Below are 17,985 nucleotides of genomic sequence, written 5' to 3' on the forward strand. Positions count from 1 at the left end.
AGGGGAACATGGCGAATGCTAAGTGAGTATTTTTTCACTTTGACTGACTGATCAGAAGAGTATTTACAAACCCCCAACTGATGCCGCGAGCAGATAAACCAACACTGATGGAGAACGTCTCGAGCACATTTATCATTTAAGACAGACTATTCTGAGTGTGATTATTTTTTATTCATCATTTTAGCTCACCTCTATCTTTGCATCTTTCCAATGTTAATGAAACCTGTATAAGCCTTCTCAATATTTAATGCATGCAGCTTGCCTGTTGCATGCTGATGAGTTGAAATCACACGTCTGGTCTCCAGAAGGCCAGTTAACTTTCCCCCCACAAAGAGGTTCTAGTTCACCTTAAAGCCTGGCCCCAGCTGGTTTCCTTATAAATAGCTGCTATTGGTTTCAATGCCATAAAAAGCACAGAACTACAGTTTTAAGGGAAATTAGGGCCAAGAGATTTTAATGGACTTGTCCAATGACACTGGATTTTGTAGAACATGAAAAGTCAGCATTTGTATGGCTCATTTAATACCCAGGGCAGTCCATCAGGCTGGCGTCATCATGTGACATTCAAACAACACAATGTCACCGATGATCTTACCTGTTCATTCTCCTCTTCATCACTGCTCAGCTTTAGGTCATCTTCGAGCATTCTAAAAGAAGGAACAAAGGGGTAGAGATACTTAGCAAATTCAAAATAATTTATCAACAAAATATCTGAATCAGAGCAATGTTAAAAAAAGTCTATTTGATTTACACGTTTAAAAAAGTGTTCATTTTAAGCCTCTTTCCTGTGATGCACTTAGAAGCCTCAAACTGCCCCATCATGAAAGTTACCCTTCACAAATAAGATGGGCCACCTCCAAGATATCAGGCTAAAGACCTCAGTCTATAGGAGCTATCCCTTGTGAAGGTGAACCCACAGTCATCTGCTGTTTGCCACATGCAGGTGCTGTGTTGGGGTCTCCATTCCCATTCACGGGGAACAGAAACAGAGGCAAGTGCAGCTCTGCTGAAAGCTGTGACACAATATACTTGAGTGGGAGTGGCAGCTGCGTAGTCTTCCACCGGCCAGAGGTCCGAGGGACACTGCCCGAAGAGCCCACTGGGGAAGGAAGACCAAACAGGAGGCCACCTTGCGGAAGGACTCTGAAGGCAACTCCCCAGTGCCCTGCAGCCCTCCCACTCGTGTGACAGAGCATGCTTTTGGGTCCAGAAAAGTTAAAAGTAAAAACAAAAACAAGAACCTCAAACCCCATGATTTCTGATGATGATAAAATGATATTCTCATTAGCATTGCTGAATTGTTTCTTTATAGAAGAGTAGTATTAGATTAAGTCATTTCAAAAGAAATCTCACTTAGAAGCACACTCTATATCAGAAATGAATGCAGAGCTGTTCTGCTGGGGGTGGGGGAGATCTACTTCTGATGAGCCCTGGGCCTCCAGGGATCAGCCTGAAGGCCTGAGTGTAGGTGCTCCAATGGCCTTACTGTCCTCCTTGAAGTCACCTCCAAACACTGTCCCCTAAAATGTACCTCGATTCCTTTAGAAGCCAATTATAGGCATATCATCAGTATATTCCTCTGAACATTTTAATAAGTCATTTCAGTGACTTTGGGGCAAAGACCTGCCAGGACAGGGCATGGGTAGAGGTCTGCTCCAACTGGCTTCAGGTTTGGAGTAGGTCGTGTCACTTCCCTGCCTGGCTCGATTCATAAAAATGGTGATCCTGTCCCATCTCTGAGGTCCAGCTCTGCATTAGATTCTGAGGACATAAGTTTGTCCCTACTTGGTAAGGCTGGAAAACTCTTGTACTGTCCTGGAGAGCACAGCTGAGGAGCTGTTGAGTCTGGCCTGCCACTGAAGCATCACCCCTAGCACGTCCGGTCTGTTTCCTCACAGGCTGTGGCTCCTCTACCGGATAAGAAGTCTCAATCGCTTACTATTTAAACCTCAAGCAAATGAACAAAACAGCAGCAAAGACTGTAGAGCTGTGCCCCCAACTGTCCTTTATGTCCACATGGCATGTCAGCCATTTCCCTTGACCTCAGGAACTCGTGCACCAGGCTTCAAAGAGGAAAGACATGGGGGTGATTTATTAGAACATTGGGAAGAACCTGGGAAGGGGACTATGTTTTCTTGGTCCTTGAGTCTCTAGTGATTAGCACAGTGATGACACAGAACACAAGATACCACTTTGTTGGTGAGGCTGGGGCACCCTCTCCGGGACAATTTTCCTACCAAAAGGTACACATGCCTTTCTGATGAAAAAATACCAGAGAAGCCGGGCAGGGCCTCACCTCTACCCCGTACTCTCTCCTTTGGGGTAATCAGTCAACAGCAATTTGGTTTAATCTCACAGACTGCCCCTTGAGCACTGGGTTTCCTAAGTGTGGGTGGTCCTGTCAGTGGGGAAGAAAAGGGAGGGAGAGCACACACAATCATCGTTAACACCTCCTTGTTGTTACATGGAAGTCATGTCAGGGGTGATAGAAGTTTCATCTTCACACGGGCAATTGTGTGCACAGATGCAAAGGCCACTGTCAACCAGAGCAGGGCACCCCCAAACACCCCAAAACAAACACCCTGCAGCAAGGCATCTTAGCTTGGTTGCAAACCAGCTGTATGACTTGGTCACTGTGTCAAGTCGGCATTACAGAAGAAAGTAACCACAATAGTAAAAACAGTGGGTCAGATAACTTCTAAGGTAGAGAATACAGCTCACTTTGGTATATTTTAAGCATGTGCTAACTGTGTAGACACATAAATGCGTTTCTGGTCAGATCTCACACGGCCTCTCACATCCCCGATCCCAAGCAGTCGCACCTCTTGACCTCGGCTTTGTTGTGTCTGAAGTGCGACTCATCTACCTGCTCACCACTTCCAGTGGAGAAGAGCTCCACCATGTTTGTGAGTAGTAATCATTCCACCCTTGAATCTCTCTCATCTAAATAAAAAAAAAGTGTATTGTGTTTCTGGCTAGTATCTAAAAACTGAGGATCAAATGTAAAAATACTCTGTATTCAAGAGAGACTTTAAGAGAAGTCAGAATCCAACTAAAGTTTAGAATATCTCAGAATCTGAGGCAATGGCCGTGGAAACGCTGAGTCAGATGGACTCCCAGCACATGTGACGCAGACCAGGGCAGACAGTCACCGCCACCCTGAGCCCCACTCCCTAACAGACACACCACTGAGATAAGTAAGGCTGAGACCACACAACAACATAGCCTGGTCCTTCCACTTTGTTCTGACACTCACAGCAGAGTCCCTGTGACTCAACTTTCAAAGCACAGTGCTTGCTTCCATTCACAATGCTCTTCACATCTGGTCTAACATTCATAAAGTGCCCACTTTTAAAAAAAATTATGGATTTTTTTAGAGAGAGTGGAAGGGAAAGAGAGCGAATGAGAGAGAAAGAAAAAGAGAGAGAGAGAGCGAGAGAGAAGTATAGATCCGTTCCTGTATGTGCCCTGGCTGGGGATCAAACCGGCAACCTCTGTGCATCAGGACAATGCTCTAACCAACAGAGCTATCTGGCCAGGGCACAAAGTACCCACTTTTAATGCTGGAAATATCAAAGTGGCTTCTGAGAGAACCCCAGAAGGAGCTAGATGTGTTTGAGGGTATAGCTGAACAACAAAACATGGTAGAGGAGAAAAGGGAAACACTGTGACATCCACAGCACTCAGGAGCTTTCAGTGGTCGGTATGTGGCATGGAGCCCGGTACCTGGCTACCTCCACTGAAACACGTCGGTGGCACTGCTGAAGTTGGGCCTCAACTCCAATCCACCCATGTGATGACACTTGCATCATCCATCTATTTTCAAAGGGAAACAGATAAGAACAAATAACAAACAAACGTTTTAAACCAAGAGTAAAAGAAATTGCAAACTAAGTGTTAGTTAGGCCATGGGTGTGGGTGGGGCTCTCTGACTATGATTTTGAACAAAGGAAGCCAAAGACTGATGCTCAGAAGGGCTAGGACAGTTTGGAATGGGTCACCAGAGCATAAGTACAGGGTCTGTGCTTCAGCACCGTACTGGGCACCCTGCTGCACACTTACACCCCTAAGGAGGAGCACCAGCCAATGATGCCATCCACCCAGAGCCCCACCCCTTCACATCCTTCAGAGCTCCTGAGGTGACTGAGCTCCTGTCAAACAGTAACTCTCAAGTTTAAATGGATGCTCTGGCCGGGTCTGTGGAGTTCTTTCTAGATGTTTCCTTACTCAATCCCCACAGCAACTCCTCTGAGGTGGGCCTTGCTGGGCAGCAGGCTCGGTGGTCAGAGCACAGGTTTTGGGGTCAGGCTGTCCAGGCTGACTCCCAGCTCTGACACTCAACTAACCACGTGACTGGATATCTGCCTCAGAGGGTTTTCCAGAGGAGTCATGACACCATCCGTGGAAAGCACTTAGCAGAGAACCTGGTACACAGTAAGCACCCACTACGCGTTCATTTCTATTAGTATTCCCTTTACCTTTTGGGTAATTCCTTTGGAGCGTCTCAGAAATGTGCATGGGTAAACAGTTTAGAAGACTAAGATGTTTCTGCAATAAAGCCTTAAAATGGAAGAGGAGGGCGAAGGGGGAGAAACAGGTGGGAAGAGAATTTATGTGGGACCTGGGGGCACAATGCGGGGTGCAGAGGGTGTTATATTGAGTGGGCTACTTGAAACCACATCAACACAATAAATTAAAAATAAAAATTTAAAAAAAATTTAAAAAGCCTTAAAACTAAGCCATTTGCTCTATTTTCAGGCCATTTTGAAAAGCTGATGTTCCCTAGAGGCTGTCGAGGGCAATGTATTTTAGGTTACAACTGCTGCCATAGTTGGCAGATCTGATGTGACTTCACGTCTACAGAGGACAGAAGATATGCCCATCAGCCTGTGTGCACAAGGAGACGTGCCCTGGGAGCGAATGGTCAGCCTCATGGCCAGGAGTCCTCCAGCAGGACGCACTTCTGATGACAACAGGGACAGTGGAATAAAATAGACAGTGAGATCAAACTTTCAAATGAAGGCCAGACAGCAGAGGTGCCGCCAGCCATGCTCTGAGCCTGAGGAGCTGTCGAATTGCTGGCAGGAGCTCGAGCTAGTGCCCGGTTATGACTTCCAGTGAGATCTGCACCAGCTAACTGAGACCTGAGACATGGAAGGGATTCACGCAGGATGTTTGTTAACATGTAGTTCGGTGACTGAGGTTCTACCCATTTTTCACTGGAGAACTGTGTTAGAAAACAGTGTCTTAGGATTGTTGTCCAGGCACATTATAACACGCCTCCAAATCCTGGCATGCAGAATGGTAAGGTTTCATACTGGGGGCTGAATGGTTTTTCCTTCCACACAGGGAGAGAGGGCCCTGTGAGAACTGCACTGAAGAAAGGGTGTGATGGGCATCTGCTTGGAACTCTGAAGGAGGAGTTGAGCACACATATTTCCCTCGGCAGTTTGCCAAGTGCCACCTTAGGTAGGTTTCCCTGGAAGGAAAGTCCGCCTTGCCACCAGTGGTAGAACTCCCAACTACTGACTAATTCACTTGTGTGTTTACTGTATGGTGGGCAACTTCCCACAGAAAGCACCCGTCTCCAGGGCTGGGTCCCTTCACACACTACAGTCATACCAACACTGCCATTTTAGCCATTTTTTAAGTACCTTAAAATTGTGAAACTGATATACATAATTCTAACAACCCATTTGCCTCATCTGAAGAGATTTTCCCTCAGTAGCTCTCAGAAAGGGAGTAGTTCAATACAACACCAGCAACTTTAATATTTGATTATGGTAACTTCCCCGTGTGCATTATCTTTAACTGAGCCGTGGACAAATTTATGTTGTAGCTGGTGCTGACATTTTTAGGCCCCCAAATTTCTTAGGAAGCAGAAACAGTAGTCTCCTCTTGACAGATGGCTGACTGCATCTCACGGGCCTCTGTATCTCACACAGGTATTGCATGCGGGCCCTTTACCTGCAAATGTAATGGCAGTTATTTCAGAGGGCAGTGGTTTTTAATTAATAGGACTTCCCTGGAATTACTTGTCATTCGGGGTCCTTAATAAATTTGAAGCCTTTAGTAAAGGTCATTTTATTTAGGTATACCTTAATGGCTTTTTAAAAATCTGAGTTTTAATTGGGCTGTTTGATTTTCAGATTGTTTCTATACTTGGTTCTACAATGATCTCCTCCTTTTTGAGATTTAAAGCCAAAGACAAATGTCTATGACTCCCCATTAAATATATTCATACAGGCCCTGGCCGGTTGGCTCAGTGGTAGAGCGTCAGCCTGGCGTGCAGGAGTCCCGGGTTCGATTCCCAACCAGGGCACACAGGAGAAGTGCCCATCCGCTTCTCCACCCCTCCCCCTCTCCTTCCTCTCTGTCTCTCTCTTCCCCTCCCACAGCCAAGGCTCCACTGGAGCAAAGTTTGCCCGGGCGCTGAGGATGGCTCTGTGGCTTCTGCCTCAGGCGCTAGAATGGCTCTGATTATGGCAGAGCATCGCCCCCTGGTGGGCATGCCGGGTAGATCCCAGTTGGGCTCATGCGGGAGTCTGTCTGACTGCCTCCCCGTTTCCAGCTTCGGAAAAATACAAAAAAAAAAAAAAAAAAAAAAAAAAAAAAATATATATATATATATATATATATATATATATATATATATATATATAATCATACATGCAAATATTTATTCGAGCAATTAGCAATACATGATAGTCTGTTTGTTATGCAAACACACCCCTCTGACCATATTCCCCAAGCCATCATCTCTACTACTTGGAACATGGGAAGGAAAGTTGAAAAAATAATTTCATTCTTTCTGACATTCACTGCTCCGTCAGTGCTACCATCTCCCTGGCTTACTTTTCATAGCTGGGTGACCATCTTCCTCTCTGCATTGCTTAGAAGAATTTAGCCCATGCCATTCCAGTTAACTGGGAGCCAGGATGTCCAGGACAGCTCATCCTGGGGGCTGGTGATATAGTGTGTCCAAGACATGTGAAGTAACTTAGTCTGGAAGCAAATGGAGAAATGAGGAACAAGACAAGAGGGTGGTCTAGGTGAGTGGTCCCCAATCTTTTTTGGGCCATGGACCGGTTTAATGTCAGAAAATATTTTCACGGACCAGCCTTTAGGGTGGGACGGATAAATGTATCATGTGACCGAGACAAGCGTCAAGAGTGAGTCTAAGACGGATGTAACAGAGGGAATCTGGTCATTTTTAAAAAATAAAACATCGTTCAGACTTAAATATAAATAAAACGGAAATAATGTAAGTTATTTATTCTTTCTCTGCAGACTGGCACCAAATGGCCCATGGCCCGGAGGTTGGGGACCACTGGTCTAGGAGACCTCAGAGTTCCACACCCTGATGTTCTACTATCCAGGGTGTCATAGCTACAGTGGTGATGATTCATAAAGAGATGGCATTTGCTCACACATATCTCCTTCCTGGACTTCCTTTCCGGGGTCTATTCTGGTTATAAATGAAATCTTAAAAGACTTGATTCTGCCATGTTTGTCCTACGCAAAGGTACACTGTACCTGTTCTGTTTGTGACCTAATTTTTTTTCTAAGGTCAATAAGCTCCAATGGCCTTTTTCTCCCACCTGAGTCCACCTGACACCTTCAACACAGGCGTGACCGCCTTCCCTAGTAGAGAGAATCTCATTTCCTACCATTTAGATCTTTGAAAAAACCAACCTCACTTAGGAAACCTATCAAACCCTGGTGAAATACAAAACATGTGTCTTCAAAATCTTGATTGAGCAATAGCCTTTCCTCCTAGGACCTGTCTAGTATATTAACATAGGATAAAGAGAAATCAGAGGAAACTGAAACTCAACATTAATAAAAAGATGCAGTCTGTTGTATTAGAGCGTGGGGTGGTGGAATGAGTCCTGAGATGGCAGCCAAAAGCATTTTAGTCTGAGTTCTGTCCCTCACTAGCTTTCTGACCTTAGGGGATCATTTAATTTCTCTAGACATAATTTCTAAAGTGAAGGTGGGGTAAAATAACCTCTACAGCCTCTCACTACTCAGAATTCCTGCCTCCACCAGTGGGTGGGAAGTCTGGGAAGATGAGAGGGAGCTGGAAGGAAAAACTGGCCCACAGCCACAGGTGACCACAGGAGGGGTATGCTCAGGTGTTATGGCTCTAAAAACAGAACAAAACAGGAGGCAGACTTGCAAAAGGCTCACCATGTAGCAAGGGAAGTCTGTGCACTAGTTGCTCTGATTTGTTGGGTCCCCACTTCTCTTGGATGTGGTAAAGACACAGCTTGCTAAAGTTACTGGATATAGCCTAGGTGTTTTTTTGTTTTGTTTTTTTCATTGTGTATTTTTAAAACTCTGCTGGTGTTTTTTCTTACTTGGAATTGCCATTGCAGCCGGGGTGCCAAGCAGTCCAGAGGGGATGCTTTTGTCTAGGAGAAATGCAAGGCTGCGCCCACTTCCCCTGAACACCCCATGACTCTTTCTATCCAGGAAGATGTGAATGTCACACACAGTTCGTGTGATTGTAAAAGTATGAAAACGCTCCATCTTTTCCATTTGGGGTGATGCAGACCACAGTTATAAAGTAGCATTCTTAGCATTCTCTGAACATATTAGCCTTGAAAATTGCTTCCTCCTGAAAGAATTACAGGGAAAGAGGTCCGTATAGACTCCATTATTTCTATCAAAAAACAACCAAGGGTTTAGAAGGAGCACTTTGAAAGGGAACACTTTCTTCTCAAAGATGGTTTTAAAATTTCTGTCCTTGTTCCTTACTAGAACTTCTAGAAAATTAACTTCTGACATCGATGTTCTTGGTATTAAAGATTTGGGTTTTGAAGGTTTCGTAAATTCAAGTACAGTGCGTGAGAGAATAAGACCTTTTTCTGAGCAGACACTAGGGGAGAGGTCAGAGGACTCTTAACAGGGAACAAAAAGTTTTCTCGGTTGCACGGATTCAACAATGGGCATTCTTTAGCTTAAACCTATAGGCAGGGGAATCCGTCCTTAACCAGAAGGGAACTGAGATTTGTATGCATTTAGCTCAAGTGTGCGATGTCGAATAATAAGTGCTTGTTAGCAAATGAGTAAGTGGGTTGCCTATTCTGTCTGCTAACTCATGGTCTGCTTGTTAAATTGAACTTTTGAGAGTAAGCCTGCACTAACTCCAGAAGAGTCATATGTACAATAGGTTCAGGTCTGTTCTTTGGTTCATAATACTCATTTTTGAATTTTTTGTAGCTATTGTTATTGACAAGTTAATTACTAACACAGCCCCTAATTAACATACTTAAACAGATAAACTGTTAGGATTAGACAAGAGAAGCAAGCATATCCTCCTAATTAGTGAATGCATGCACTTTAAACTACACCAAGTTCACGTGTTGCCTGAGTACAGCATAACACAGTGGTCTCTGAACTTGAAAGCTCCTTAGAATCACTCAGGAATCTTTAAATGCCTGGTTCCCACCCTACCCCATATTCAGATGTAAGAGGTTTGGGGTGTGATATGGGCATCCAGATCATTAAAAGCTCCCTAGGGGACTGTGATTTACAGCAAAGTTCGGAAACCACTAACACAGAACTGGATAGAGAGTCTGAACGGCTAAAGGCCATGAATAGCTCTGGACCTCTGATAAAGCTCCAATTCTGAGTTGTAGTTTGTCCATTAATAAAGTGGGATGACAGTTGAGTCTCAAATAAGACAATAAAAGTGAAAACACGATGTAAACTGCCATGCCTCCCAGGAGTTTCTCAGTGAAGGAGCAGCATTAGCTGGGTGCTCAAATACTGAGTCACAGGCTTCGACCCCAGAGATATTGACACAGCAGGTCTTGGATTGGGCACAGGCATCATCCCAGATGAATCTACCATTCAGCCAGGGCCTGAAAAGCAGTCTTAATTCCAAGTGAACTATCACCTTCTCTTTAAAGCCATCTCCAATCCATAGGACAGAATTCTTCCATCTTACCTAGCTTTGCACAAATCTAGTGCATTGTACTTGGATGGTCTATCCACTCATCTCGCTCTATCTTCTCCCCATGTGCCCCCATTGCTTCCAGAGGAGGGGTTTATTTCCTCAATGCCTAAGATAAGGCACAAACCCATCCTCACTAATATTAAGGAATTCTCTCAGGGACACTCAACTGACAAGTCAAATGGACACCTTTGTTTTTGTCTTGTTTGATCACTCTGATTTATGTGATATCCATGCGACATTCCTTCCTCAAAGTGCTCCTTGCACAGTTTCTCTAGCTCTCCAGATTCTCCTCATCTTTGATTTCCCGTTTCTGCCATGCGTCCACGCCTTCCAGCCACTCTGCACAAGGCGATACGATGCCAGGCTCCCGCCCTCAGCTCTCCTCCTGTGAGCCTTCTCTACTCTTCATCTCTGACCAAGAAATGGCCTTGTCCTCCATGTGCCAGCTCCATAGGGCCAACCATACTCTGGGGATCTCTGCCCTGCGGCTTCCCAGAGGCTAGAGCCCACAGAGATGATCTCACTGGTCATCGTCAGTATCTAGTAAAATGCCAGGCATATAAGAACCACACAATAAGTGTTTGTGGAGCAAATAAATTAATCTCTACTTGTATGTGCCTCTACAAAACCACAGCCCATTACCTTCCTACCTAAAATCCAATGTTCACTGCTAAATTCTGTGCCCAGGCCAGGGGCACTGCACTCACCTGGTCATCTGCATATGGCTTTGGACTTCCTGTCTGTCCTCCTTACAGACCATAAAACTCTTAGACGTGTCTGCCCTATTTCTTGAGCTTCCCTTTGAACCCATCTGTTTCTCCATCCCTATCACACAGCTCTAGCCCACACTTCCAGTTCCCAGTCTCACAGCTTATGTCTGCCCTGCAGTCCTACCTCCAGGTCCTGTTTTCCCTCTTGCTTGCTGTCTATCTACAATCTAAGTTCCTAGTGTCTGCTGCTTCTGAAGGCACACGGGCTCTTCCTGGCGGGCCTCAGCGCACTGTGGGTGCTACCCTGTCCTAACCCTGGAACACAATCCTGGAACCACATCTAGTTCCACTTCTCTGCACCTTGGCCTGTCTGCTCCTCCTGCCTGAAGTGCCCCTCTTCCTGCTCTCATCTATTCCTCACCCTTCAACACCACCCCAAAGGGCACATCTTCTGGATGCTCAGTGACCTTAACTCATTTCCCTCTTCATACATGCCTATTAGTGCACTTACCACTATGTTATAACCTCTGTCTTCAAGTCTGTCTTATCTACCTGACTCATGGTCTCTCCAAGGGAAATGTCTGGTCTCACTCCTATGTCCCCAAGGTCTGGGGGACAAAAGTATTTATTTAATTGAAAAAAACAGAAGCCCACACTCCTGCATAATAGGAGTCAAGTCCTATAATGGTATACAGAAAAACTTGACCCATGACTCCAAATGGAATGCAATAGTTTAAAAATATACCTTTAATGATCTGAGAAATAATGAGCTCCAATAAGTGATATAAAATTTTTTTTTAAAAATCACAAATTTATAATAACTACACATTTGAAAGCTCATTGCCTATTACCTTCAAAAATAAAAAGCAGTCCGACATATTTGTCTCCTGCAGAGCGAGGCCAACAGCGGGAGGCGTGGAGGGAAAGTGTGGAACATCAGGCTTGGGCTCAGTGGCGATGCAGGGAATGTCTGTGCTGCTGTGAGAACTTCTGGGGGGCAGGGGGACACTGGGTAGCAGTGTCCAGAGCTTTCCCAATAAAAATTTAGCTTTTGAAATATATATTTTGGCTAATAGTATCCTAATATTTTTTTAAAAGAAAATTTAACTTGTGTGCCAAGGCGTTTCTACACAGGTAATAATGGAATTTTTAAATTTTCTGTATATTTTTGGATTTCTTGGTGGAGAAGGCAGGAGCAGGGAGGGCCAGGAGGAGTGATAAGGAGAAGGATGAAGACGCCAGTGTGCTGTACACGGTGTTAAGAAAACTGGGTGCGAGTTCATCTGAATGTCTCGGTATGGGCAACGGGAGGCAGTGACAGGTATGTGAGAAAATGTGTTAAAGGGACTCACAGTCACTTTGCTGTGATGTTGTCTGGAGTCTACAAAACTAATCTCTTAGGAGAGCTGAGGCCCAATAGGCCCTTTCTAGTCCCGCCAGAGCCTTCCTCCTTGCCCTGTTTTCTTCTCCACTGAATGACTCCTAACTAGAATGTCCTTACCTGCCTACCTGCCACGTACTCCTTACTCTAGAAAATCCTCAGCTGCCAGATCACCAAGGCTGCTCCCCAAACCAGGCTGCGCCCAGCCAGTGCACAGTCTTGCGGGCTCAGTCAGATGTTAAGGGAGAAATCTAGAATTTCATTTGTCACTGAGAGCTTGATATAAGATCTTTCAATATACCCATGCCCAAGTTATTTCCATGAGAAATATGGACCCCATAATAAGGCCGTGCCAGCAGTGTGCGCACTGGCTGGCTTGCGGGCCTGCAGTATGGGACAGTGCTATTTGGGGGAGTCTGGTGTTGCCGATGTGCTAGTGCCCTTGTCCCCACTGATGTACAAGATGGTAGCTCCTCTGCTTCTGCTCAGCTGCCTTCCCCACAGGAATGCTTCCCTTAGAGCCAGGGAAAGGACTCAGACCACAAATGAGCTTGTGCGCCAGGCAAATCCTCTTAGAAGAGATTTCAGAGGCAATGAAGCTATGATGACTCTGGAGATGACAGATTTTTTGTTGTTGCTGGCACACCCCAACCCTTTCTTTGTAGGGAAACCTATGCAGAAAAGCGGAGGCCTCCAACGAGCCTCAGCAGCAGCATCTCCCTCCCTCCCAGGAAATATCACTGTGACAAAGTGAATGGTCCCCCTGGCATCAGCGAGAAGATGTCTAATGGCTGGACAACCTCAATTCTTTGAAATAAACGTTCTTTCTAGCCCCATATACTATTGCAAAGGATTGATATGCCCAAATCTAAATTTCCTATGGAAATATTTTACATACCACTAGGATTCCTTAACTAGTGTCATTATTGATAGTAATCATACATTTTTTAAATTTTTAATTTTTTAATTTTTTAAAGGAAAAAACCTTACACCTCTTTTTAGAAGTCAAGGTGATTCTAACCAAAGAAAATTAACAAGTTGGTGGGTATTACAGAAATAGCACTGACTCCTGGATTCTGAAATTTGTCCATCATAGGTTTATTGCTGGTCCCTGTATAATTGGACATGGCTAGGCATGCCTCTTTTTGTCTGATAACAACTACTTCTTTCTATCTTTCCTTTATTTCTGAAAAATATAGTCATTATTATTTTTTTTAAGAATGAACATGACAGCTGGTGATGTTGGTACCTTATTTACAGTCTGTCTTAGTAAATAAAAAAAGCACCTCTTTCATTTCCCACTTCATCATCATTTCCAATGTTAAGGTGTCTTATTTAAAATTCAGCCTTTTCACTGTGTAAATACATAGTTCTTACTCTTCAATGCTTTTCAGAACTCTCTTGCCAAGAAATAAGAGATGGGGGCTTCAGACTTTTAAAGGACTTTATGGATTCATGGTCAATTCTGACAGAAGACCCACAGGATCACCCATGCCCCACTAATCGTGCAGCAGGTGTAAAGATGGGGTGTGGTTAATGTGAGCCACGAGCAGCAGGTCACACTGCAGCCCAGAGGACGTTGGGCACTCTGAGTGTGGGTGAGGGATGTCCCAGCTTTACTTCCCAGCCTTCTTTACTTTCTTGGTGATCTGGGGGTAACAGTGGCTGTCAATTTCCTTCTCTATAAAGGAGTAATTGAAATGCTTTCTTGGAACTGTTATATTTGAAAAACAATATGTGTACAAAGGCTCTTGCACTCCCAGGAATAAAACATTATAAAAAGTTGTTGCTTTACAATATACAAATTTAATGCAATCCTCATTAAAATCCCACAGTGATTTTTAAAAAAGGAACATAACAAAAATATCACTGGATTTGTATGGAACCACAAAAGACCCCAAATAGCCAAAGCAATCCTGAGGAAAAAGAATGAAGCCAGAGCTATCATACTACCTGACTTCAAATTATACTACAGAGTCACAGTAATCAAAACATGGTATTGACAGAAAAATAGACACTCAGACCAATGGAACGGAATAGAGAGCCCAGAAATAAAACCACATATATATGGTTAAGTCATCTTTGATAAAGGAGCCAAAAACACACAATGGAGAAAAGAAAGCCTCTTCAATAAATGTGCTGGGAAAATTGGAAAGCCACGTGCAAAAGAATGAAACTTGACTATAGTTTGTCCCCCTGCACAAAAATTAATTCAAAATGGATCAAAGACCTAAATATAAGACCTGAAACAATAAATTACATAGAAGAAAACATAGGTACTAAACTTACAGATCTTTAGAGAATATTTTATGAACTTGACCCCAAAGGGAAGGGAAGTAAAGGCAAAATTAAATGAATGGGACTATATTAAACTATATAAAAAACTTTTCTGCACAGCAAAAAAACCCTGAAACTGACAAAAAACAAAAATGCAACCAACCAGTTGGGAGAAGATATTCATAAACAACAGCTCCGACAAGGGGTTATTATCCAAAATATACAAAGAACTCACAAAGCTCAGCAACAAGCAAGCAAACAATCCAATAAAAAATGGGGAGAGGACCTGAACAAGGGGTGGCTCAGTAGACAGAGCATCAACCTGGAATGCTGAGGACCCTGGCTGGAAACCCTGAGGTCCCTGACTTTAGTGCGGGCTCATCAGGCTTGAGCGTGGGCTCACCAGCTTGAGTGTGGGCTCATACCATGACCTCATAGTCACTGGCTTGAGCCCAAGGTCACTGGCTTGAGCAAGGGGTGACTAGCTCAGCTGGAGGTCCCACTCCCCCAGTCAAGGCACATATAAAAAAGCAATCAAAGAACAACTAAAGTGCTGCAACTAAGAGTTGAGGCTTCTCATATCCCTTCCTGTCTGTCTCTCTCTCTTGCTAAACAAAACAAAACAAAAAAAGTGGGAGAGGACCTGAACAGATATTCTCCCATAAAATCATACAAATAACAAATAGGTATACAAAAAGATGCTCGTCTTCGCTAGTTATTAGAGAAATGAAAATCAAAACTACATCTCACACCTGTTAGATTGGCTGTTATCAACAAGACAGGTAATAACAAGTGTTGGAGGCTGTGGAGAAAAAGGAACCCTCATTCACTGCTGGTGGGAATGTAAAGTAATATAGCCATTATAGTAGGTAGTATGGCAGTTCTTTAAAAGAAATTAAGAAAAGAGCTACCTATTAGAGAAATGCAAATCAAAACGGCAATGAGATACCACCTCACACCTGTTCGATTAGCTGTTATTAGCAAGACAGGTAATAGCAAATGTTGGAGAGGCTGTGGAGAAAAAGGAACCCTCATACACTGTTGGTGGGAATGTAAAGTAGTACAACCATTATGGAAGAAAGTATGGTGGTTCCTCAAAAAACTGAAAATAGAACTACCTTATGACCCAGCAATCCCTCTACTGGGTATATATCCCAAAAACTCAGAAACATTGATACGTAAAGACACATGCAGCCCCATGTTTATTGCAGCATTGTTCACAGTGGCCAGGACATGGAAACAACCAAAAAGCCCATCAATAGATGACTGGATAAAGAAGATGTGGCACATATACACTATGGAATACTACTCAGCCATAAGAAATGATGACATCGGAACATTTACAGCAACATGGTGGGATCTTGATAACATGATACGAAGCGAAATAAGTAAATCAGAAAAAACCAGGAACTGTATTATTCCATACGTAGGTGGGACATAATAGTGAAACTAAGAGACATTGATAAGAGTGTGGTGGTTACAGGGGGGAGGGGGGAATGGGAGACGGAAAGGGGGTGGGGAGGGGCACAAAGAAAACAAGATAGAAGGTGACAGAGGACAATCTGACTTTGGGTGGTGGGTATGCAACATAATTGAACGACAAGATAACCTGGACTTGTTATCTTTGAATATATGTATCCTGATTTATTGATGTCACCCCATTAAAAAAATAAAATTATTAAAAGAAAAAAAAAAAAAAAAGAAAAGAGCTACCATATGATTCAGCAATCGCTCTTCTGGGTGCCTAACCAAAAAACTTGAAAACACTGGTACATAAAGACAAATGTACCCCAACGTTCATCGCAGCATTGTTCACAGTGGTCAAGATATGCAAACAACTAAAGTGTTCCTCGATATGTGGAGGACCCAGGTTTGAAACCTTGAGGTAGTCAGCTTGAGCATGGGCTCATCTGGTTTGAGCAAGGCTCACCAACTTGAACCCAAGGTCACTGGCTTGAGCAAGGGGTCACTCGGTCTGCTGTAGCTCCCCGCCCCTGTCAAGGCACATATGAGAAATCAATCAATGAACAACTGAGGCGCCATAATGAAGAACTGATGCTTCTCATCTGTCTCCCTTCCTGTCTGTCCCTCTCTCTGTGTCTCTCTGTCCTGTCACACAAAAAAAGATGCGGTACATCTACATCTATACAATGGAATACTACTCAGCCATAAGAAATGGCAACATAGTGTCAATTATGTCAACATGGATGGACCTTAAGAATATTATACCAAGTGAAACAAGTAAAACAGCAAAAGCTAAGAACTGTATGATTTCACACATAGGTGGTGTTGGGAAAACATCTGTGTCAGGCTTGCTTGCTTGCACTTCGCATGATTAGTGCATGAACACGTGGCAGGCCATATCTGTACAGCCTATATAAGGCTACAAGGTGCTTTCCCTGGGTGCTGATTGCTTACCCGCCACTGTGAGGGGTCGTTTCCCTGATTGTTTGCCTGCTGCTGTAAGAAGCCATTTTCCCCTGCCTGTTTGCTTGCCCACCAATGAGAGAATCTATTAAATGGGAATGGCCCAATGCTTTCTAGCTCCACAGTTCCTTAACCATCTGCCCGAATCCAACATGGACCTGCCTGGCCTCAGCTACCAGAATTACAGGTGGGATTTAAAACTGAGACTCATGGACATAGACAAAAGTGAAGTGGTTACCAGGGGGATGGGGGAGGGGAAGGGGAGTAAAGAGGTACAAATATATGGTGATGGAAAATGATTTGACTTTGGGTGATGGGCACACAACACAATCAACAGTTCAAATGCTATAGAGATGTTTACCTGAAACCTATGTATTCTTATGAAGCAATGTCACCCCATTAAACTTAATTTCTAAATAAAAAAATAAAAAGGAAAAAAAGTCACTTTTAATAAAAAAAAAGGCTGTCATTTGGTTAGATGACATACTGTGTTGGATAGTTATGAAATGAATTTATTAAAGCCTCGACTCTCCCTTTCACAGAGCCTCGGAGTGCAGTTCTGTGAACTGACCCGGTACCTGGGGCGTTTTTGCTGCCGATGCTCATAAATTCTCTGCTGCCTTCTCTGATCCATCCTGCTGTTTCACATGGCCGGCCAACCTTCCCTTCCCAAGTTTGGATAGCATTTAGATTTCAGTCCAACTGCTAAGATTTATCTGGGAAAATGGCTGACTGCTTTGGCCACTTTGGCAACTATGAAGAAAAGTTACATTTCTGGACCAGGAGCAGGCACGCAGCCATCCTCCTCAACGATCTTCAAATGTCTAACACATCTTCTTAAAACAAAGATTTTTTTTAAAAAAATTAAAAATAATTTTTCTTATTGATTTCAGTGAGAAAGGAAGGGGGAGAGAGAAAGAGATAGGCATATCGATCTGTACCTGTATGTGCCCTGACTGAGGCGCCTTCACACTTGCAGACGACGCTCTACCAACCGCAGCTATCCGGCCAGAGCTAACACAAAGCTTTCAATCCCTTCAGTTAGTGTGAGACAGGAAGAGGCTGACTCCTGTACTGAAAAAAGTGTTGGGATGCAGTACATTTGTGACTTCTAACTTTATCATTTACTAGCTCTATGGCCCTGAGTAAATTGGCCCTTTTTGGACTCCACTTCTGAATGGTGATTGAGAATTAATAATATACATTCCCTCAACTTTAAAGGA

General features: G+C 43.7%; 1 protein-coding gene across 7 annotated transcripts in view; it reads right to left on the minus strand.

Moving 5' to 3' along the window:
- Nucleotides 1-17,985, minus strand: part of AFF3 (ALF transcription elongation factor 3) — a 729,890-nt gene that overhangs the window by 173,730 nt on the left and 538,175 nt on the right. For all 7 annotated transcript variants that reach the window (XM_066377560.1, XM_066377559.1, XM_066377558.1 and 4 more), the window contains one exon: nt 596-647. In XM_066377560.1, the coding sequence (XP_066233657.1) occupies nt 596-647 (52 nt within the window). The remainder of the gene's footprint in view (nt 1-595; nt 648-17,985) is intronic.

The sequence above is a fragment of the Saccopteryx leptura genome, chromosome 3 (assembly GCF_036850995.1).
Source record: "Saccopteryx leptura isolate mSacLep1 chromosome 3, mSacLep1_pri_phased_curated, whole genome shotgun sequence".
In the NCBI taxonomy this organism is placed as follows: Eukaryota; Metazoa; Chordata; class Mammalia; order Chiroptera; family Emballonuridae; genus Saccopteryx; species Saccopteryx leptura.